The 22966-nt window shown below is 44.8% G+C and overlaps 1 protein-coding gene across 4 annotated transcripts in view; it reads right to left on the bottom strand.

Moving 5' to 3' along the window:
• The window catches only part of bcas1 (brain enriched myelin associated protein 1), a 103439-nt gene that overhangs the window by 614 nt on the left and 79859 nt on the right, over nt 1–22966 (bottom strand). For all 4 annotated transcript variants that reach the window (XM_078236431.1, XM_078236429.1, XM_078236430.1 and 1 more), the window contains 3 exons: nt 21886–22059; nt 17706–17759; nt 3641–3883 (listed from right to left, as the gene is read on the bottom strand). In XM_078236431.1, the coding sequence (XP_078092557.1) occupies nt 3641–3883; nt 17706–17759; nt 21886–22059 (471 nt within the window). The remainder of the gene's footprint in view (nt 1–3640; nt 3884–17705; nt 17760–21885; nt 22060–22966) is intronic.

Genomic DNA, 22966 nt, shown 5'->3' on the forward strand with positions numbered 1-22966 from the left:
TTGACAGTGAATGCTGGTGCACTGCTTAATTCTGGCATACATCACAGCTGACGCTAAACTTGTCCTCCCACGCCATTCACATGTGAACACTTCCAACAGTGGATGCTGTTGGCAATTGTGATTGGGAAGTTTGATTGATTTTTATTCATCCTTATGCTAAGATGCTGTAGTCCATCATGGTACCTCTGCCATAGCCCTATTTAAGATCAGCTAACGCTGCAAAAACATATTTCTTTTATTTTACTGTTTTTCCTATTGCAGCAATAGCAGTGATACATTTGATTGAATAGAACCACTGATTAAATAGAACTACCCACGGCATTCAACCCAGGTTAGTGGACTGTGGAAAATTGCAGAACAGTTAGTTCTTTCAAAGAAAAACAATATTGTTCCTGAAGAAAAATTTATGATGAATATTTTTTTAGATGCCCGCCAAATGAATTGTTACTGTTGTACCTTAGCACAAGTGGACATTATTTTTTTAAATTTCAGCCATTTACATTGAGATTAGTCAACCGTGACGGTCAGCGCAGTCCTGCCTTCTGCACATGGGCTCTTGAAGCAAGTGGCTGTTAAATAGCAATCAGTAATGAAAATCCTTTCTGACATTCCCTTCCTAACCCAGGGTACCAAGATCAATTGTAGTGCTAAATCGAAAAGCACAGCATGCGCTATATTTTCACATGACATAGATTAAGATATGTTCAACTTCCTGAGAAGGCTTTGAGCTTTATGCAAATTGTGTAGGTTTTATATTTAGCCCACATGTTTAGACTTAACAAAGTATTTTAATTACTGTGCCTTTTTTAAATGACTATAATGCTACCCAAGTGAGATTAACAAACCTCCAGAGTGTGAAGATTAAAGCTTTAAAATAGTGCTGGTGAAATGTGAAAGGAAACACTAAAAACAGCAAGACCATGTGGATAGATGATACTAATAGTGATCCAATAATTCTGTTCGGATATCTTGGTCAGTACTTCTCTATTTCCAGACCTTGCAAATGAATATTTCAGGATTGATGTTGTATGATGACCGTGATTTCCTTCAAGGTGACATTACCGCTTTATTTTAAACATCATGATCATGGTTAACTTGCATATGAAGGCTAAAGAAATGGAGGGCGATTCCTCACAAAAGATTCTAAGTGTCACATTCGCGCCAAAACTGGAGTAAATCAGGCTGATTCTTTTCAGTGGGAGTTTCAAAATAAATTTCCCACACTCTGTGCACTGCAGAGTGCCTCAGCATGAATTACGCTGAATATCAGTGGTGGGGAGGTCGGCAGCATAGCACTGAGCAGGTCACTGCGCATGGACCAGTCTGTCAACACCAAGGTCGGTGCATGTGCAGTGGCCCCGCACTGCTGGTCTCCCAATCGCTGGCCAACTCGATCGCTGGCCAGCCCCGCAATCCCCACCTTACTGCCCACCTCCCCCCCACAGCCCGATCGTCGGCCACCTCGAACATGCCCAGGCCAGCCTAGACCCGCTCCCCCCCCCACGCCTCTGTGACCCCCCAATCTCGATAACCTCTCCCACCCCCCGTCACCGACAGCTCTGACCCAGCCCACACCGCAGTCCCAACCTCCCCCCAGCAGGCTGACCACCCCACCCCCTCGAACCCTGATGGCCACCCCTTATCGCTGACCTCCCTCACTCTGTCACTCAGCCCAAAAGCAGAGTGGCTGCGGAACCCCACCAATCCCCAAAGATCGCCTCCCCATCCCATTGGACCCCACCCCCTTGGCACTGCCCTATACCCCATGGGCAGCGCCAAGGTGCCCCCTGGGCATTGACACGTTGTCCCTTGGGCAGTGCCAGGGGCCCAGGCTGGCACTGCCAAGGTGGCAATGTCCAGGGGGCACCCTCAGCGCCCGACCCTCGACCCTCTGGGGGCCTCGATGGCCCCCCCCCCCTTCATTCCAGCGGGGCTGGGCCACCAGCTCCCCGCAAGTGGGGAGCTATAGTAAACCCTGCTGGAGTGAAACACTCATGGCAGGGGGGGGGGAGGAGGGTTGTGGTGGGGCTAGTGGGCCCAGAAATTTCAGTCCCGGGCCTGCTAATGAGATTTAACAGTGACGTAAATTACCATTACCATAATTAACACAGCTCCGTGCTGATTTCTGGCGCCGGAAATCCGGTTGCTGGAGAATCGCGGAGGACATGGTGCCCAGCGGGGAGCCCGTAAAGTGGCCTCCGCTAGAGTCTCCCGGCCCACTGCACTTCAAAAGCAGCACAGCGGGCTCAGAGAATCACCCTCATTGCAAGCATGTATTTTTATTATACTTCTATATCTACATTTCAAAATCAATAAAGCACTTTCAAAACATTTAAGTCTTAACTCTTATATCAGATAAAATTATCCATTAACTTCAGTTTTTCTGATTATTAATCATTTAATGCAACTTATTCATAAGCACATCATTCTTGACTGTGAAGTCTGAACCTACATGTAATTGCTGAAAAAGATCCTTTCCTTCACTAGATGATCTTTCAATTTTCCTCTCATTAAGCCCCCACCTTCTGTTATATCTGGTGTATTTTTCCAGACATTAGAAGCATTACCCACTGGGGATTACTACATAAAGCAGAAGGAAAATCTAAACGCAAGAGCAGCTGTGCTCACTGATCCGAGCTGCGGGCTAATCAGTGTTCGTGCTGAGGTAGGGTAGATTTTAGTTACATAGATTTATCTAAATGTTAGAGTATAGTGGCACTCTGATAACAGCTAATAATTCTACAGTATTCTTTCTGTGTCTACCTAGTGATCTGTGAATTATGCAGCTAATCATTTTGGCTATATACAATGCACCACAGTCACACTTTTGTGAGTGTAAATTCAGTTATAAGCTGATTATTAGTCAATTAATGTAAGCCACTTATAACAAGTGGTCTGCTTGGAAAGACAGTGAGGGTAACCCTGTTGGTCACATTCACGTGACGGTTCACCGATAACCTCTATTGCAACATCATGTGACTATATATGATCTTTAATCTCCGATGCAACTTTTTACATGTTAAATTCTTAGTCACAGTCGGAACGACCCAGGAAGGCATATTGCCTGAGGTGGAGTGCGGGGGGGGGGGGGGGGGGGTTAGCAAATAAAGGGAAAATTAAATTGTGAGTTAATCTATAGCACTCACTGTGCTGATTGGAATGCCAATGGCACAGGTTTGGAAAAATGTTGTGTTCTGATTTCCCAGTTGAAAGACGAGTACTGCAGCTGGGGAAACTTAGACGAGCAAAAGGAAAAGAGCTAAAAGCACAAATCAGCAAGAAAGCTCGTCTGTTTTTCCAACTAGAGCTGCAAAATAGATTGTGTTGTTTGTAAGAGTGCTTACTGATGATTGCTATTTGAATTTACCAATTATATAGTCATGAGATTTTACTTCTACACAGCTCTTCGTGTAGAAGGCAATTCTTTCATCGAGTCAGCTGGATCAACCATTCAAAGGCATAAATGGCAAGTCAGAAAAGATAAAATAGCAACGAATAGGGAACAAGCCTATCATTGCGGTTTGACAAAACCCTCAAACTCCATTATCAAATTATATGAATTTATATTTAATTTTGTTTCTAAATGCTTGAAATGAAAAGGTTTCAGAAACCTATTTGATTTGACTTTCTCTAAACATACCAATTGTTTTAGAAACACCCCAAATGATGACTTCTTTTCGAGTTTCTTCTCAGGCGTTTCTCCGGCTTTGATGTTGTTGCCATTCGGTACTGATGCTGAAACGGTGTTTGGTTGCTGTGAGGAAGGAAGGGCTTCCACAGATTTTGTTCTCTGAGGTTCTTCTTTACTGGCCTCTGATGTGGACTTCCTCTGTTTTGAACTGTCTTTGCCTTTCTTCGTTGCATCATCTGCCAAGCCTGAGTCCTGAAAAGGAGAAGGTATTATGAAATGAAGTCTTCCCATTTTCTGGAGACTGAAACAGAAAGCATGCCTTGTGTTGCTGATGTGATCTCAGTAATAGTAAAGGGGTACATGCATGGCTGGAGAGATGTGCCCGAATTTTATCGGCACGTCCGCCCAAGATTTGTAAGATCCCACCTGAGGCCAATGGAGAAAGCCATTCTGCGAACCTTGCAGGGCACGAACCAATTCCAGGGCACGCTTGCCGGTAAAATTCCAGCCATGGTGTGAAAAGAAAGCATTCCGGTTTCTGGAACACGTGGATTAATTCTGGGTACAGCATTTATGGGCCTCACCTTGTTGGGACCAATGTCCCTGCTGGCAGAGTAACATGTAGCTGAGAATTGAACTCAATATGGCAGTGTGGAGGGAAAAACAAGACAAGGGGGCAAAAATGAAACTTAAAGGGAATGATCGTGGAATATCAGTAAGGTAATTAAAAAAAAACAGGTCAGTGAATGGAAGGATTCGAATGAATAAGGTTGCTAGACAAACAGGACAGGTTGAAGTTTTACTCTTTAAGTAATATGAATAAAATCGATGAACTAGAGATACCAGTTGTGCTTGGGGTTATAGAATAGAAGCATAGAGTCCATCGAGTCTGCATTGACTCTCTGAAAGAGCATCCCACCCAGGCCCTCCCCCGTAACCTTGCACATTTCCCATGGCTAATCCACTTAATCTACACATCTTCGGACACTAAGAGACAATTTAGCATGGCCAATCCGCCTAATGTGCACATCTTTGGACTGAGAGGGGAAACCGGGGCATCCGGAGGAAACCCATGCAGACACGGGGAGAATGTGCAAACTCCACGCACAGTCCCCCAAGGGTAGAATTGAACCCGGGTCCCTGGCGCTGTGAGGCAGCAGTGCTAACCACTGTGCCGCCTTTATGATATAAAGGCATTAATAGACACATGACTGTGGCTTAGACTAGGGCATAAGTGGATTCTAAACATTTCTAGTCATGCAAGGATTAGAATAGAATAAAAAGGAGGGTGTTGCAATTAATCTAATGCAAAAACTGAATTTAGGAATAAGAAAGAAAGAATTATTCTGAATTTATTAGAAATTGCTACACAGTCCATGGAAATAGAATCCATAGTAAATTTTATAATTCAAATTTTAATGGCATGTTTGTTTTTATATATTAATAATGTACATGACAGCTTGGGTCACTTGAACTTGCATGTAAGCTTTGGATGTCTGTATTAAACAATCCTATTGCCATATTTCACTTCAAACCATTGGCTGAAAAATCAAGGTACTTTTTTTATTTACAGAATTTATTTACAGAATTTATTTACAGAATTTATTTACAGAATTTATTTACAGAATTATTAAGTCTCCGGGCTCGCTAGCCTCCCCTCACCCCAACCAGGAGTGGTTCACTCCAGCGGGTTTACAACAGCTCCCCACTAATGGGGAGCTGGCGGCCCAACCCTGCTGGAGTGAAGGGTGGCCATGGAGACTCCCCAGAGGGTCAGGGGGGGGTGAGCCTCCTCAGCATTGCCAGCTTGGCAGTGCCAGCCTAGCCTCCTGGCACTGCCCAAGGGGCAAAGTGGCAATGTTCAAGAAGCATCTTGGCACTACCCACCAGGCATCGGGCAGTCTCAAGTGGCAGGGACTATTGGGGGCAGGGACTCTGGGTGGGGTGGGGGGGGGGTGGATCGGTGGGGATGGGGATCATGAGCAGAGGAAGGGGAGGGCTGGCCATCGGGATGGGGTTCGGCCTCCTGGCGGTGGGGTCGGGACTGGTGAAGGGGTGGGTGGGGGTGGTCGGGGCTGCCATGGCCAGGGGCGAGGGGCTGGGGAGAGAGCGAGGTGGGCCGGGGGCACAGTTGTGGCTGGCCCAGAAACGTCAGGGAGGCCAGAAATCAGGGTGGTGGGGGAAGGTCGCACGGCCAGCGATGCAGGATCGCGGGTTTGGCCAGTGATCGGGAAGATGACAGTGTAGACTGCTGCACATGCGCCTATCTCCGCGCTGACAGACTGACGCATGCACAGTGGCCCGCTCAGCGCTAGGCTGCCGGCCTCTCCAGCAGGAATAGGCCCGCCCACTGATTTTTGGAGTGATTCAAGCTTGGGCACTCTGCAGTGTTCCGAGTGTGGGAGATTCATTTTGAAAATCCCGCTGAAAAAAAAACAGGATTTACTCCAGTTTTTACAGAAATTTGGCACTTAGAATGAATGAGAACTACCTCACTAAAAATCAACCTGCTCTGTTTCTGTGCTCAGTCCAGCTGTTAACTGGTTCTGCTGCAGCAATGATACCTCTGTGGCACACAATGGCAGGGAAAGCTCCATCTATTGCTAGTTTGAGAGATTTGGAATTCCTGCATATATCATTGGCTGTTTTCCCAGCAGCGTCTTCCATTTGGAGCCTAATGTGCTGGTAAGGGACAAACTGGAAAGATCAACTCTGTAGTGTGGGCACGAGAAGGGGGGGGGGGCAAAGGAAGAGAAGAAGAAAGAGGGTAGGAGCAACAAGTGTCAGCACGAACTGCAGAAGAAGAGTGCAAGTGTGAAATGTGGGGAAGGGTAGAAAAGTGTCCGAGAGAATTGGGGAGGAAAAGGAGAGGGAGTACCTGCATGAACTGGGAAGACCAACTGGAGTAGTAGAGCCTCAGGAACTAGGGAGAAGTGAGGATTAGTAAACAAATTAGCCTTCAGTAGGACAAATCAGCAACGGATAGCAACAATATGTGTTTGTAATTGCCAACAATTACTCCACAGGGTGTAAGGAAAAATCATGTTCGCAGCTATCTGTTGGAATTTTCTGGTGGCTTTGGTGATCATACAATGTTTGCGAATTCCTGAAGAACCGAACCTTTGTCAAGTACAACACATATCCTCCAAATGCCAACTTCAGACTCAGCTTTGATTCAATTACACATTTGATCCATGAAGTCAGGTAAGAAATTGCAAAACGTTTTACTTGTAACTTATATTTTAAATGCGCCCCTTCTCCACAAATCACTTTCAATATACAATTCAGAAGCAAGTCATGGGCGCCACATGGGCAAGCACTGCTGCCTCACAGCGCTAGGGACCCAGGTTCAATTGCGGCCTCGGGTCAAAGTCTGTAAGGAGTCTGCACATTCTCCCTGTGTCTGTGTGGGTTTCCTCCAGGTGCTCCAGTTTCCTCCCACACTCCAAAGATGTGCAGTTAGGCTGATTGGCCATGCTAAATTGATCCTTAGTGTCAGGGAGATTAGCGGGGTAAATACATGGAGTTACGAGGATAGTGCCTGGGTGGGATTATTGTTGGTGCAGACTCGATGGGCCATATGGTCTCCCCCTGCATTGTAGGGATTCTATGAATTTCAAAGGAGATAAAAATGTTCCATTTTCTGCATTCAAGTGCCTAGCTGATTCTTTATTTAGCTAACTGCTTGCATACAGAAACATTTATTTGCAGACAATTGAAGCTGCCTAGTTTAGAAGCTTGTTTTTACATCAGGTCACCTCCTCATCAACAACCATTATCTGGTTGCATGATTATATTCAAGGCATCAAGGAATTACACGATAAAGGCATCAAGTATTAAAAAAAGGTATTGGGCCCAATTTTAATTCCATTCCTTGGGGATTAAAATGCTGGATCTCTCTGCCTAATATCTGCGTGGCTGTACCTGCGATAGACTGACTGCAGCGTTTCATGAAGGTGGCTCACCCCATCACTTTCTCAAAGGTAATTGGGATGGGCAACTAGTTCTGATCTAGCCAGTGACACCCATATCCCATACAAGAATAAAAAGGTTCTGCGCAAGTGTGTTAAAACCGCATCCAATGAGCCTGCCATCTAGACATTAAGGAACACTGCCTGCCTCTGAATACAGTAAGAAGTTTAACAACACCAGGTTAAAGTCCAACAGGTTTATTTGGTAGCAAAAGCCACACAAGCTTTCGGAGCTCTAAGCCCCTTCTCTGCTTAGGGGCTTAGAGCTCCGAAAGCTTGTGTGGCTTTTGCTACCAAATAAACCTGTTGGACTTTAACCTGGTGTTGTTAAACTTCTTACTGTGTTTACCCCAGTCCAACGCCGGCATCTCCACATCATGCCTCTGAATAGTCAGCACCTCCTGGAGTTGGGACTTTCCACCGATCCCACTCCTTGCTGCCAGTGAGCTGGTTGGGGGGGGGGGGGGGGGGGGGGGGGGGGGGTTGTAATTGGGTTCACATTTCAGTGAACACTGCCTCACATTTTTTGTGTTCAAGTGCATTAATAATTCCTTCAATTCTCTGCGGTGTTGGGGAAGGTTTTTTTTTACACATTTGTAGATACTTCATCCTTATTTCTTGAGCAACCATGTAGCTGATCAGGTAGGTGCATGATTGGCTTTTAATTGCACCGGGGCACCCAGGAATGGTTGCAGTGAGGTTGCCACCTATTTTCCAACCAGTGATAGACTGCTGAGGCCATTAAATCCAACTCTTAATTTTTTTTCACTTTTGTAGTTTATTTGGATGCATTTGGTGATATGGGAGAACTCCTGGAGCCTACTAAAATTCTCGAGCTCCAAACTCTTTGATGCGATGGACATCTGACACTCCCCAATATTTAGCAGTTCAGTTAATCAACCCACACAAGAGATCAGTAAACAGAATTACAGAACATGGGATTGGGGCTGACATGGTTTAAGTCTGCCTCATGGGGGGTGGAGGGGGGGCGGTTCTGGTTCGAACTGGTTTAAGGGACAGAAAACAGACAGTAGGAATAAATTGATAATTTTTAGATTGACAATGACTAGTGGGGCACCCCAAGGATCAGTGCTTGGGGCCCCTGATAGTCACAATTGATATCAATGATTTGGACATGGAGATTAAATGTAATATTTCCAAGTTTGCAAATGACACAAAACTAGGAAACTAGGTGGAAGTGTGAGTTGTGAGGAGGGTGCAAAGATGCTTCTTGGAGATTTGAAGGGGCTAAACAAATGAGCAAAAATGTGGCAGATAGAATACAATGAGAGAAAGGTGAGGTTATCCACTTTGGTAGGAAAAACAGAAATATGGAGTTCTGCTCAAATGGTGAAAGGCTGGAAAGTATTGAATTTCGAAGGGACTTGGGTGTCCTTGTTCATGAGTCATAGAGTCATAGGGGGAGATTCTCCCAAAAAAGTTCTAAGTGCTGAATTTGTGGGAAAACTGGTGTAAATTACTATGTTTTTTTCAGTAGAATCTCCCACACTGTGCAATGCAGAGGTCACAATCATGAATATAGTTAAAAGCTCAAGGGAGGCGGGGCCTATTCACGCCAGAGTCTGACAGTTCTGGGTCTCTGTGCATGTGCAGGGGCCCCGAACTGTCAGTCTGCACTTTGCTAACCAGCCTGGGACCCCTGCAGTGCTGCCCCCCAGCGCCCCCCTCCATAGCCCGATTGCGGCCCCCACGACCATTCCCGGGCCAGCCTTGACCTCCCCCCCCCCCCCATCCTGGAGTGACCCAATCTCCGCCCTCCCCCCCACTCCCCAGGCAGATTCCCCCTCCCAAGAGGCAGACCCCCCCCACCCCTCAGCCTGTCCCGATCGCTGACTTCCCTCCAATCCTGCCCAATCCCCATGCAAAGTGGCAGCGAGATCACCCACCCCCACCGATTTTCCCTAAGCCCTGCCCCCTAGGCCCCATCCCCTTGGCACTGCCCAATGCCTGGTACGTAGTGCCAAGGTGCCCCTTGGGCATGGACACTTTGCCCCTTGGGCAGTGCCAAGGAGCACAGGCGGGCACTGCTATGGTGCCCATGCCCAGGGGGCACCACCCCCCCAACTGCCCGAACCCCAGGGGGGGCCCCGATTGCAACCCCCCCCCTTCACTCCAGCAGGGTCTCCCGCTAGTTCCCCGAAAGTGAGGAGCTACTCTAAACCCCGCTGGAATGAAATTGTACTGGGGGAGTGGGAGATGTTATCGAGCCTGGAGAATTCCATCCGGGCCCGATAATGACATTTAAATTACATTAAAATAAGTTTAAAATAACTTACCTGCTGTTCCCGTTGGCTTGAAGCGTGGTCCCGACTGCGCCAGATATCTGGCGCTCAGAAATGCACGTGCATCAGGAACGCATGCGCGAATCCCACGAATCAGCCCAAGCGCTATTCTCCCAGCCCGATGCGCTAAAAAATTAGCACGTAGGGTTGGGACAATCGCCACCATGGATTTTCCTAGATTGGGTTTGTAGAGCCAAGAATTTTCCACTTGTGGGGAAAGCTAGATGTCATCAATATAAGATAGTTGCCAAGGGCGGCACAGTGGCTAGCACTGCTGCCTCACAGTGCCAGGGACCCAGGTTCAATTCCAGCCTTAGGTCACTGTCTGTGTGGAGTTTGCACATTCTCCCCGTGTCTGTATGGGTTTTCTCCAGGTGCTCCAGTTTTTTGGATTTGACTGAAGACACTTTACCATATGCAGCTGTCTCCATGAACCACAGATACATAAATTAGAACCTCAATCCCTAGCCATGACAAAAACAATGGAGGTGCTGGATTTGGAGTGAGCATTTGTGTAATTGGACCTTCAAAGCTATCTTGGATAAGCAGAAGACCCTCTTCATCGTGGCAAAAATTTAGGCTTTTTTATCTGTATCCACTCGAGCAAAACCTGTCAAACCTTTGAAGAACTCTTTTAGTCTCACTTAGCCATCTCCCTTTGAGCGAAAAAAGATTCAGACTGCTAATCCTGTCCAATAGGCTATGAGGTATAATAACCTTGTATTTCTCATGTTATTCTTGCAAATCTTTTTTGCACTCTCTTCACGTTGCAAAGTAATCAGGGATACTAAGAACCATCGGTTGAGTAGGGCTGTGGCAAAATAATACAACTGGCAGCCAAACAGAGAGGGAAAATACTGCTTGCAATTTAAATTTCTTTTATAAATATAGCAAACATAACTGTATCCATTATATCAAGTGTGATCAAAGCAAGATTCAATACAAGTTTATTGTAACTTCTCTGGTTTTCAATTCTATCGCTCTAGAAATAAACTGCTTGGTTTGCCTTTATAATGGCCTTATTAACCTTACAATCTTTGCTATCTTTCCCCTACCGCAGACAATCCAAAGCTCCTTGTTACTTTAATCTAAATAAAATAGCATAGTCTGGAGCTGCAACATCTACAGATAAAGAGTGACATGTACACAGATGACCTCTCCGTTGCTTCGTCAGCCACAGAATTAACTACAAAGGTCCTTTATATTAGTATCGATGATGTAAAGAGTAAATTCATGCCAACGCATCTTCTGCCTGCAAAGTCAATGGATGAAAAGTGACCTCACTGCGGAAAACAAAGCCACAACTGTTAAATACAAATAATAGGGTGTCATGCAAGACATTTCTCGTGGTTACTGAAATGGCAGAAAAATAAAGTTTTATAAGTAATCATTAAGGATTATGCTCCAGGTAAATGACCATCTCGTGTGTATATGGCAAATATACTCACAATTTAACTACATTATTTAAATGTAAAATAAATAATTGCAAGCAGTATTTGTGCTCTCTCTTTGGCATCCATTTGTATTACCATTCCCCAGCCCTGCTCAACCTATAAGGTTCTTAGTATCTCTGATTTCTCCATTGAAAGCAATGAGTATGAGGGATGCCCAGAGCCAAGTGTAAATTAAATAAAAACACAGATGAATTCTCTAACCGGGGTGGCAAACATTATGTGGTGCCTTCTGTGTTGGGAAACAAATACACTCAGATATATTTAAGAAAAAGATTGACCGTGTAATTTTCTATGAGTGCTTGAAGGAAGGACCATGGTAGATTTGTGGCCTGGATTATTCCTTAGTATACCCTCCTTAAAATGTTAACTACAACCAACACTGGAAAAATGATCTTACAGCTCTATAATATACAATTGATTTTAGCTCTGTACAAGTGAATGGGGTTTCGAATGAGTTAAAATTGCGCCCAAAGAATCTTCATGAATTTAGGAATGTTCCTCAGGATGTTAATTTTATTTCAGTAATTCTACTTTATAAAGTTTTTGAAATTGACAATTTATAGGAGAGATGTTCCTCCTTCTTTCTTTCCTGAGGTGTTGATTCCTTGCTGGGACTTCCTTTGCTAATTCTCCAATACATGTCTCAGTGACCACGCGAGCCTGAACAGATCCTCTGACCATCATTAAGGTTGAGCATGGTCCTGTCCAGCTGAAACCTGAATGTGCATATATATATATATACACACTTGCAACCTTCCAGTGGACATTATTAAAACAGCAATTGGGAACTCAAGTCCTGATCGGATTTCTCCTCCCCAGTTCTGTGAGCTGAGGCTCTACATCTGCCCTACTGATCTCAGTTAACTCTACAGAGACAAGGAATCAAACATGAGGCCTCCTAACCTGTATGGTTACATTACATACAGGCTTTATGAACTATTACAGAATTGTTATGGTGCAGAAGGAGGCCATTTGGCCCATCCGGTCTGCACCTGCTCTCCAAACAAACATCATGGCTTAGTGCCATTTTCTTGCCTTTTCCCCATACCCCTGCACATTGTTTCTATTCAAATAATCATCTGATGCCCTCTTGAATGTCTTGATTGAACCTGTCTCCACCATACTTCCAGGCAGTGCATTCCAGAACCCAACCACTTGCTGTGTGGAAAAAATAAATTCTTGCATCATATTTGTTTTTCACACAAATCACTTTAAATCTGTGCCCTCTCATTCTTGATTGTTTCATGAGCAGCAGCAGTTTCTCTGTCTACTCTGCCTCATGATTCTATCAGATCTCCTCTCGGCCTTCTTCTTTCCAAGGAGAACAATCGCAAAATCTCCAATCTATCCTCATATGTGAAATTTCTGGAAGCAATTATAAACCTCTTGTGCAATCCTCCAATGCGCTCACATCCTTCCTATAGTGTGGAACTGTACACAATACTCCAACTGAAGTTTAACTACCATCTTATAAAAGTTCAGAATAACCCCCTTCCTCTTGTACTCTATGCCCCTATTAATAAAGCCCAGTACACGATATGCTTTAACTGCTCCCTTCACCTATCCTGACCCTCAATGATCAATGCACACATATACCCAAGTCCCTTTGCTCTTGCACCCCCTTAAGAATTGTACCTTGAATTTCATATTCATAATCTTCATATTCCTCCGACGAAAATACATCACCTCACGCTTCTCCGCATTGAACTTGATCTGCCACCTATCACTCTACCAACTTGTACGGAGTTTGCGCATTCTCTGTGTCTGCGTCGGTTTCCTCCGGGTGGTCCGGTTTCCTCCCACAGTCTGAAAGATGTGCTGGTTAGGTGCATTGGCCATGCTAAATTCTCCCTCAGGGTACCTGAACAGGTGCCGGAGTGTGGCGACTAGGGGGTTTTCACAGTAACTTCATTGCAGTGTTAAAGTAAGCCTACTTGTGACTAATAAATAAACTTTACTTTGTCTACATCCTTTTGAAGTTCTACACTGTCCTCTTCACAGTTTACAATGCTTCCAAGTTTTGTGTCATTTGCAAACTTTGACATTATCCCCTGCACACCAAGATCGAGATCATTTTTATGTATAACATATATCAGGAAAAGCAAGGGCCTCAGATTAATTCCTTGGGAGCTCCACTACAAACCTTCCTCCAGCTCGAAAAATATCCATTGACCATTACTCTCTTTTCTATTACTCAGCTAATTTTGTATCCACATTGCCTTTTATTCTATGAGCTTTAAATTTTCTCATTAGTCTGTTGTGTGGCACTTTATCAAATGTCTTTTGAAAGTCCGTGTACATCACACGGTGGGGCTGCGCTATCGGTGGGACCGGAGAATCCCGCTGGCGTGAATGGCCGGAGAATTCCGGTCTATATCTATGTTATCTTTAAAAAGGGCAAGGAAGGGTCTATGATTAGCTCAATTAATACAATTTTCAGAGAATGAGAACAAAAACATTTCTCAAATACTTTGAAAAAATAAATGAGAATGAAACTAATCCAGGACATTAACTTTTCAAATACGTCAGTGTTTTACAATATCAAGCCATGCTTCGAAATTAGGCTGATGACAGCTCTTCATAACCAGGCAACCTCTAGGCACACATTCTGGAAACACAAATCCACATCACACAGTAAATAACTTTCACCTGCTGTAGACACTGGAAATATATCAAAGTATAGTGGAACAGATTAATGTGGCAGATCCATTGCCAAGCAGATGCTCGCAGCAGTACACATTTTGTGTTTGTTTTGTCAATTCCATGAAATATAATCATGTACAAATACAACAGCTCTGATATTTATGGAGTGGCTGCAAGGGTGTGGGGAGGATTGCACTCAGCTGATGTGCCCACCAAGGCCAAGAACACAGAGGTCCGATGACAGACCACATTATCATATTAAAAATATGCTTTTTTCTCAGCAGCCGGTCAAATGGACAGCTTGGGCAGGAGGGGAGAATTCAAAGCAGAGGTAGGAGGCTGCAGCTGAAAACCCTTGTACGTGGTCCTGACAATCAGGGGTTAGTCGTCATGATGGAAATATCTACTATTGTGGTGGGATGGGATGGTAAGGTCAGCCATCATGGCATGGGGAGGAGGAGGGAAGGTCACCTATCACAGTGAGGTACAGAGAAGGTCAGTCATCATGGCAAGGGGAGGAGGAGGGAGGGTCATTGATCACGGTGAAGGATGGGGGAAGGTCAGCTATCATGTTGGGAGGAGGAAGAAGGAGGATCATCGATTACAGTGAGAGATGGTGAAGGGTGACTCTCAAGACAAGGGGAGGAGGGAGAGTTGTCCATTACAGTGAAGGATGGGGAGATTGGCAGTCAAAACAGAGAGGGTTGGGAAGGTCAGCCATCACAGTGAGGGAATTGAAAGGTCAGCCATGGCAGGGAGGGTTGGGTTGGTTAGTGAGGGAAGTGGAAGGTCAGCCATCACAGTGAGGGAAGTGGAAGGTCAGCCATCACAGTGAGAGAAATGGAAGGTCAGCCATCACAGTGAGGGAAGTGGTAGGTCAGCCATGGCAAGGGGGTGGTTGGGAAGGTCAGCCAGGGCAGGGACAGTTGGGAAGGTCAGCCATGGCAGGGTGGGAGGGAGGGGGTGGTTCGGAAGGTCAGTCATGACCTTAGGAGTTTGGACTGGTCAACCATGCTGGGGGCTGTTGGGAAGGTCAGCCAGCAGAGCTGTGTTGGTGCTTGGGATGTGGGAGTGGAAAGTTGGATTTCATGGCGCAGGAAAGAGAGGGAGATGATGGAGTGCACTGAGGCCACATTCTGTGGGGGTGGGGGAAGAGGATGACGAAGGTTTTCTCAACAAGGAGTGCAGGAAAGAGTGTTTAACCTCTGGAACTGCAGCTCCTGCCTCCCTTTCACTTCAAAGGTTCCTGACCTCCAGGAGATCTGTTCGGCAGCAGTGAGCTTTAAATCCTAATTATACTGCAAGGTCTCTTAAATAAGTTAATATAATAGACTCCCCTTCCTGACAGGGTATTTGGATGTCTCTACATTTGCACCATCAAATGACAATGAGTGTGTGCACTGTGGCTTGGAGCCATGTGCTGCACATTTAACAGTTTAACTGCTGCGCTCCCTCCCAAAACTCAGATTTCTCCTCTGGGCTCTGATGAAGGATCATCCAGACTTGAAACATTGGCTCTATTATTCCCCACAGATGCTGTCAGACCTGCTGAGATTTTCCAGCATTTTCTGTTTTGTCTCAAATCTCTCCTATCTATCTTAGTGGATCATAGAATCTCTACAGTGCAGAAGGAGGTCATTCAGCCCATCAAGTCTGCACTGTCTGACAGAATATTTTACCCAGGCCTTCTCCCCCGCCCTATCCCCATAACCCCACACAAGCACGGTGGCACTGTAGTTAGCACTGCTGCCTCACAGTGTCAGGGACCTGGGCTCAATTCCGGCCTCGGGTGACTGTGTGGAGTTTCCACATTCTCCCCGTGTCTGCGTGGGTTTCCTCCGGGTGCTCTGGTTTCTTACCACAGTCCAAAGATGTGCGGATTAGGTTGATTGGCCATGCTAAATTGACCCTAGTGTCAGGAGGATTAGCAGGTAAATATGTGGGATTGTGGGAATTGGGCCTGGGTGGGATTATGGTCAGTGCAAGCGTGATGGGCCGAATGGCCTCCTTCTGCACTGCAGGAATTCTATGAATCACCATCCACCTAACCCACACATCTTTGGGGTGTGGGAGGAAACCCATGCAGACACGGGGAGAATGTGCAGACTCCACACAGACAGTCATCCAAGGCCAGAATTGAGCCCGGGTTCCTGACCACTGTGGCGCCCTGTTTGGCATGGTGGGGGGAGGGCGGTTGCCTTTATTTATTAGTCACAGGTAGGCTTACATTCACACTGCAATGAAGTTACTGTGAAAATCCCCTAATCGCTACACTCCGGCGCCTGTTCCAGTACACTGAAGGAGAATTTAGCATGGCCAATCCACCTGACCCACACATCTTTGGCCTGAGGGAGGAAACCGGAACACCCGGAGGAAACCCACGCAGACACAGGGAGAACGTGCAAATTCCACACAGACAGTGACCCAAACCAGGAATTGAACCCGGGTCCCTGGTGCTGTGAGGCAGCAGTGCTAACCACTGTGCCACGTCTGGGGGCTAATCTCAAGGGAAACATGGAAGAAGCACACAGTGCAGCTGTGTAATAAGGAGTGACAGTGCACTGTATGATAAGGAGTGACAGCACAATGTGCAGTATAAACTGGCAATACAATTTTTACTATGCATCATAAATAGGAGTAGACAATAAGTGTGGCTCTGCCCATGTCACCCACATCCCAGAAATAAAATAAAAACTCACTATCATCTTTATATAATCAGCATTTATGATGGGAACTGGCTATAATAAACTTGCTGCACTGTAATTATATCATCCTAAAGCTGAAGTGTGGACATAGGAATGTATAATGGAGATTTAAAAACCAGGACAGGATGTGTGGCTTTGAAAGGAGGACTGAGTTACATCTGTCAACTTTGGTCCTATTGTCCCACAACCCAGTAATGCTACTTCTATTGAAGATCCCATTTGTCTTAATCCCCCTGTGTGGTTTCAAAGAAGATCGAGTAGCAAGTAAATGACTATTGAAACTTTTCTGAACACTTTCTCTGAGGTCAGCCCTGTTCTGCCACCATGTTCTGGGACCTATTTTTCACTCTCCGGTGCTTCGCGTTTCCTCTGAACACTCTCTAAAATGATTTTCCTGCCATAGCTTTTAAAGAAAAAATCTATCCTGACTGCCTTTGGCAGCTTGCCACTGTAGCTCATTCTCTCTTTGAGGAAAGAACTGCAACGCGTTACTGCTGACTGCCTTCACACTTCTACCACTGGGTGGAGCTTCACAAGTTGGAGAAGGTGCAGATCTCTGTATCTGTACCCAGAATGTCACGAGTGCATTGAGGGCAACACCTTTCCTCCAAAATCCATGGGACAGCACGGTGGCACAGTGGTTAGAACTGCTGCCTCACAGCGCCAGGTTCAATTCCGGCCTTGGGTCACTGTCTGTGTGGAGTTTGCACACTCTCCCCGTGTCTGTGTGAGTTTCCTCCGGGTGCTCCGGTTTCCTCCCACAGTCCAAAGATGTGCTGGTTAGGTTGATTGGCCATGCTAAATTGACCCTAGTGTCAGAGGGATTAGCAGGGTATTTAGGTGGGGTTGCGGGAATAGGGCCTGGGTGGGATTGTGGTCGGTGCAGACTCGATAGGCCGAATGGCCTTCTTCTGCACTGTAGGGATTCTATGGGACATCCACCAGTAATGTATTAAATCTGTGTCCTGCACATTATGGCAAATTATAAAGGCACTTACCTTTCCTTCAGAACCTTTAGCAGAATCAGCATGTTTCTCATCCTCTTTGACGGACTGCAATCACAAATACAATCTGTCATTACTTAATGATAAATATGGGATTGACTTTTAAACGAGATATGCATTCAGTTTCTTTATTTATTCGATGTACGTCTCAACTACATCAATAAGTTCAGGATCAGTAACAGCAGCAGCCAACACATCTCACTTGTTACAGGTGCTTTTTCTGCTGCTAGTCCATTGCTCTTGTTTCTGTTAAGAACAGTTACTTCCAGTGTTCATCACACTTTTACCTTCTTCCCATGAGGATATTTTGTAATATTTGTTGAAATGAAAGAGCTTCTGGAAATTGCGTGAGTTTTATCACAAACTACAGATAAAAGAGGATTTAATAAAGAATTGAACAAAGCAGATCTTTCAAGAAAAATAAAAAACAAATGTAGAAATTGCAGACATTCATATTGCATCTAAAAAGATCAAAGACAGGATATGACATTTTGTTTTCATGAAGTCATCAGAATTTTATGTTCTTAATCCAGATTTTCAGCATTTGCCGTTTTGTTTTTTTCCGTTCTAATTTACCCGTGGTTTTTTTTTTGTTTCTGTGATTACCAGCCCATTATTTGATTTAAACTGATGGAAATCACGTGTTGGCAAACCTCAGAAGCTGGAGACTGAGGTCTACATATTTGTTTCAAGGTCTTGATTGATTCCACCTAATTTTACAATCAATCGATAAAAAGAGATGATGATGATACAATGCCCGCCAATCTTACAGCCAACTTTGTAAAGACATGTCGACACGTATTTTCACAAAAAAGGATCAAACCAGATGAGAGCACTTTCTTAGTACTTCTCTTAATCATTTTTCCAAGCAATTTACTGAATTACTAAATGGCTTTTAACTTTAACAATAAACTTTCATTTCTGCATGTAAACGTTTTCTCAATTTTTCTTCCTGCCGGGAAGTGGTTAGGGGTTATTTATTGGTATTATCTCAAGTGCTTATGTGTCATTTGTCAATCTTAATGATGAGTGCTGTTCAGTTATTCTAATTTGGAAGGCAACATAGCAAATCTGCTCCTTTCTTTAACTCCTCTGTGATGTCCATTTTTATACCTTTCAGTGAGGGTCATGATCGAGTGCTGGTATCACTGACAATATCTATTTGCATAGGTTTTTTTCAGAAAGGCTTTGGGAGAATGCCAGAGGCAAAGTTCCAACTCAAATTAATCTATATTTAATGTTTCCTCGTCCCATTGCAATTTTTGTTATATAGTTCATTATTGGCTTAGTATAAAATTATGTCCTTTGCGTTGTCGTATTAGAATTGTGCCTGTTACATGCTGGATTAATAACAAGCGTGCCTACATCAATGATACACATTTCTGGTCTATATTGGAACATTACTTAATTTGTGCCACATGGCATTTGATGTGATCCTAAACAACGCTAACTACATTCTACTAAGGTCACGACTCACGAGTGTTTCTAATGAAGTAACAGTGGATATCTGTAACTGATTACTGCCTACAACCATCACATTTTCAGTTAATACATGCTGTTTCTAACAATCAGTGTTTGTAAAAAGCAGAATGTTCTCTGATGACTGGCACCACTAAATGCATTATTTTAAAAAGTATACAGCAGATGCAAAGACCTTTATTCGTAACTCTATAAATTTTCAAAAAATACATTTTTCAGCATTTTGTTATTTAGATAATCGTTGCAATTCCGCAAAAGCTTCCTGAATGCAAGCAGAAGCACTGGGAAGCATTAAATGTTTTGGCGTGCAAGTGTTTCATTTCTAAATAGGAATGGTTAACTTCAGGGTTCAGAGCTGAGTGCACTTTTGGTTTTGGTCAATACAATTAATTTGGAAAAGGGAGGGCAAATTTCAAATTTACTGCTGACACAACAGTGAGAATTTCTGCAAACATTGAGGATAAATAAACAGGTGGGCAGATTTGGGAGACAGATGGCACATACAATGTAACGTGAAGAAGCATGAGGTAATGCACTTCGGGAAGAAAAAAAAGGCCGAGTATAAAACCAATATGCAAAGATGCTGAAGGAGGGAAAGAACAAAAAAAACCTAGCGATTGAAATACAGAATAGTTGATGCAGAGACTGCTGCATCTCTTCTGGAAAGAATGAATGAGCATTTGAAAGCATGAAAGATATATGGCTAGGGGGAGAGCAGGGCAGTGGGATTAGTTTCAGATTGCTCTTGCAAAGAGCCGTCACAATAGGTTGAATGGAGTCCTTATATACTGTAAAGTTCTATGGTTCTATTATTAACATCCCATTTCTTTGTCAGCATTGTCAATGAATATGTGCCTCTAAATGTGTGTTGTTGCTCTGTTTCAAAAGGAGGCCAGTTTCCACTGCTAATGTAATCTGGCAACCACAGTTAAAGAAAGTGATTGCAAAATTCAGATGCAAAGCAGCTGGTTTTTCGCTGCTATAGGTGCCACTCTGACTCCAAAATGTCATCTGCAGCAGGCGCTCTTCTAGAGCTGGTTTTGTATTGGATATCAGCATATCTGCTCGTGCTCCCGTACTGGATGCTCTGAGGCTTGCTATTTTGAAGGTCACAGTGTTTTCACGGCTATGGCCCGCCCAACCTGATGAAACGTTTGTTCATTTGCGGGCAATTGGCAGTCAATCTGGGTATTATTCAAAGATGGGGAGGCAATGGCCCAGTGGTATTATCACTAGACTATTAATCCAGGAACTCAGCTAATGTTCTGGGGACCTGGGTTCGAACTCCGCCACCACAGATGGTGGAATTTGAATTCAATAAAAAAAAATCTGGAATTAAGAACCTACTGATGACTATGAAACCATTGTCGATAGTTGGCAAAACCCATCTAGTTCACTCATGTCCTTTACGGAAGCTAAATCTGCCATCCTTACCTGGTCTGGCCTATATGTGACTCCAGAGCCACAGCAATGTGGTTGACACTCAACTGCCCTTTCAAATGGCCTGGCAAGCCACTCAATTCAAGGGCAACTAGGGATGGGCAATAAATGCTGGCCAGCCAGCGAAGCCCATGTCCCACGAATGAATAAAAAAAATATACGATATCAAAATCCACCAATTAGAGGCTGGACAGTTCCATTGGGTCACCTTCCCAGCCTCATTGGTTAAATGTTGGTCATCATCATTTCCAGGTTACTGAGTGTGCCTCTTGAGGAAACATACTATCGGACCTGTCCTACATGATGCCATCCTCAACAGTACGTGACTATTGTCCAGCCATTGGGTAACACCAGCATCAACTCTTCAAAATCATTTCCAGTCAGTGCTCTGTCAGTGACCATACAAAATGATCCTGGTGTTTTTCTCATCACATCCACAATCCACACCATTCACCAATTCATAATGCCGTGGAGGGACTGAATCTGTTGTAAGGTGTTGGGCGTAGTTCGGTAGGTTTTATTAAGGTATTCGTAGTCTTAGGCGATTCAAAAGTAATTATTTATTAACTACTAGAAACTATACTGTAAAGGTCTAAGTTGTCTCCATGCTTTCTTCTACACACTGTTCTGACCAACACTATAGTTACCCCTAGGTGCAGGTCATGACTTCCCTGTACTCAGTCCCACATTACGTGCCAGACCTTCATACGAATCATATGCCTCTGGTCGGTGGTGTGGAGTGGGGCATGGAGGGGGGGGAGTTGGCGGGGTTGGTGGTGGTAATTGGGGATCTGGTTGGGTTGAAACTAGAGGCAATGTGATGCATCGAGACCTCGGGGGGGGGGGAAAACCGTTTGACAGAGTGCTCGATTGGGCTGTTCAGGCAGGTAACTGGATCCAGGAGGTAAGTACGAAGGCATTTAACTCTTGAATCCATCAAGACCTCGTCTTGATGAGCTGGCAGCCTCACGGCCATTTGGAAAACCCTGTCCACTGCAGTTAAAGTCAATCACCTGAATGAGAATGGACCCTCGTTATCCTGTGTAAAGTTACAGCCCGCTTCCTTGAGTTAGGTTGACTGCTTGCCCACTTGCTGTCCTCAGTGAAGATTAGAAATGGGTGGTTTGAAGGTCAGTTTAGGTCAGGAAGCAGGTTTTTCAGGCCGACCCAACGTGTCTGTTTTTTGGGTTAAAATTCATCCCACTATCTCAGTCTTGGAGGAAATATGTTAATAAAGATGCATCTATTTATTTACCATCTGTTTGAAGAAATTCAGGAAGCCCTTTTTGGCTGGTTTAACTTCCTCTTCTTCAGACTCTACTTTCTGTGCAGATTCAAGACTTTTAATTTCCTGTTTTGACATTTGTCTTTGTGGCTGGGACGTTCCTTTTTCAGATTTTGGATCTGATGTACTGGTTTCTTGTTCAACCTGGATAATAAATATAGTTCATGGTAAAATGACAATTACATACAGAGTTCAATATGCAGCACTGTCTACATGCACAGTACGCACAGGCAATAATAGGGCAGTAGTGTTACTCAATCCTGGATCCATAATGGAATACTTTTGAGCTAAGCTTCTACAGTAAGTACGCATCATAAGTCACTTCCTGACTCCCCAAAACCTGTCCACCATCTACAAGATACAAGTCAGGAGAAGCATAGAATCCCTACAGTACGGAAGGAGACCATTCGGCCCATCGAGTCTGTACCGACCACAATCCCATCCAGGCCCTATTCCCGTAACCCCACATATTTACCCTGCTAATCCACCTGACACTAGGGTCAATTTTGCATGGCCAATCAACCTAACCTGCACATCTTTGGACTGTGGGAGGATACCGGAGCACCCTGAGGAAAACCACACAGACACGGGGAGAATGTGCAAACTCCACACAGACAGTGACCCAAGGCCGGAATTGAACCTGGGTCCCTGGCGCTGTGAGGCAGCAGTGCTAACCACTGTGCCACCATGCGATGGAATACTCTCACCTTGCCTGGATGAGTGTGGCTCAAACAACACTCAAGAAGCTTGACACCAACTATCCAGGGCAAAGTGGTAGCACAGTGGGCGGCATGGTAGCACAGTGGTTAGCACTGCTGCTTCACAGCTCCAGGGACCTGGGTTCGATTCCCGCCCTTGGGTCACTGTCTGTGTGGAGTTTGCACATTCTCCTCGTGTCTGCGTGGGTTTCCTTCGGGTGCTCCGGTTTCCTCCCACAGTCCAAAGATGTGCGGGTTAGGTTGATTGGCCATGCCAAAATTGCCCTTAGTGTCCTGGGATGCGTAGGTTAGAGGGATTAGTGGGTAAATATGGAGGGATTTGGGGGTAGGGC

The sequence above is a fragment of the Mustelus asterias genome, chromosome 20 (assembly GCF_964213995.1).
Source record: "Mustelus asterias chromosome 20, sMusAst1.hap1.1, whole genome shotgun sequence".
Taxonomy (NCBI): domain Eukaryota; kingdom Metazoa; phylum Chordata; class Chondrichthyes; order Carcharhiniformes; family Triakidae; genus Mustelus; species Mustelus asterias.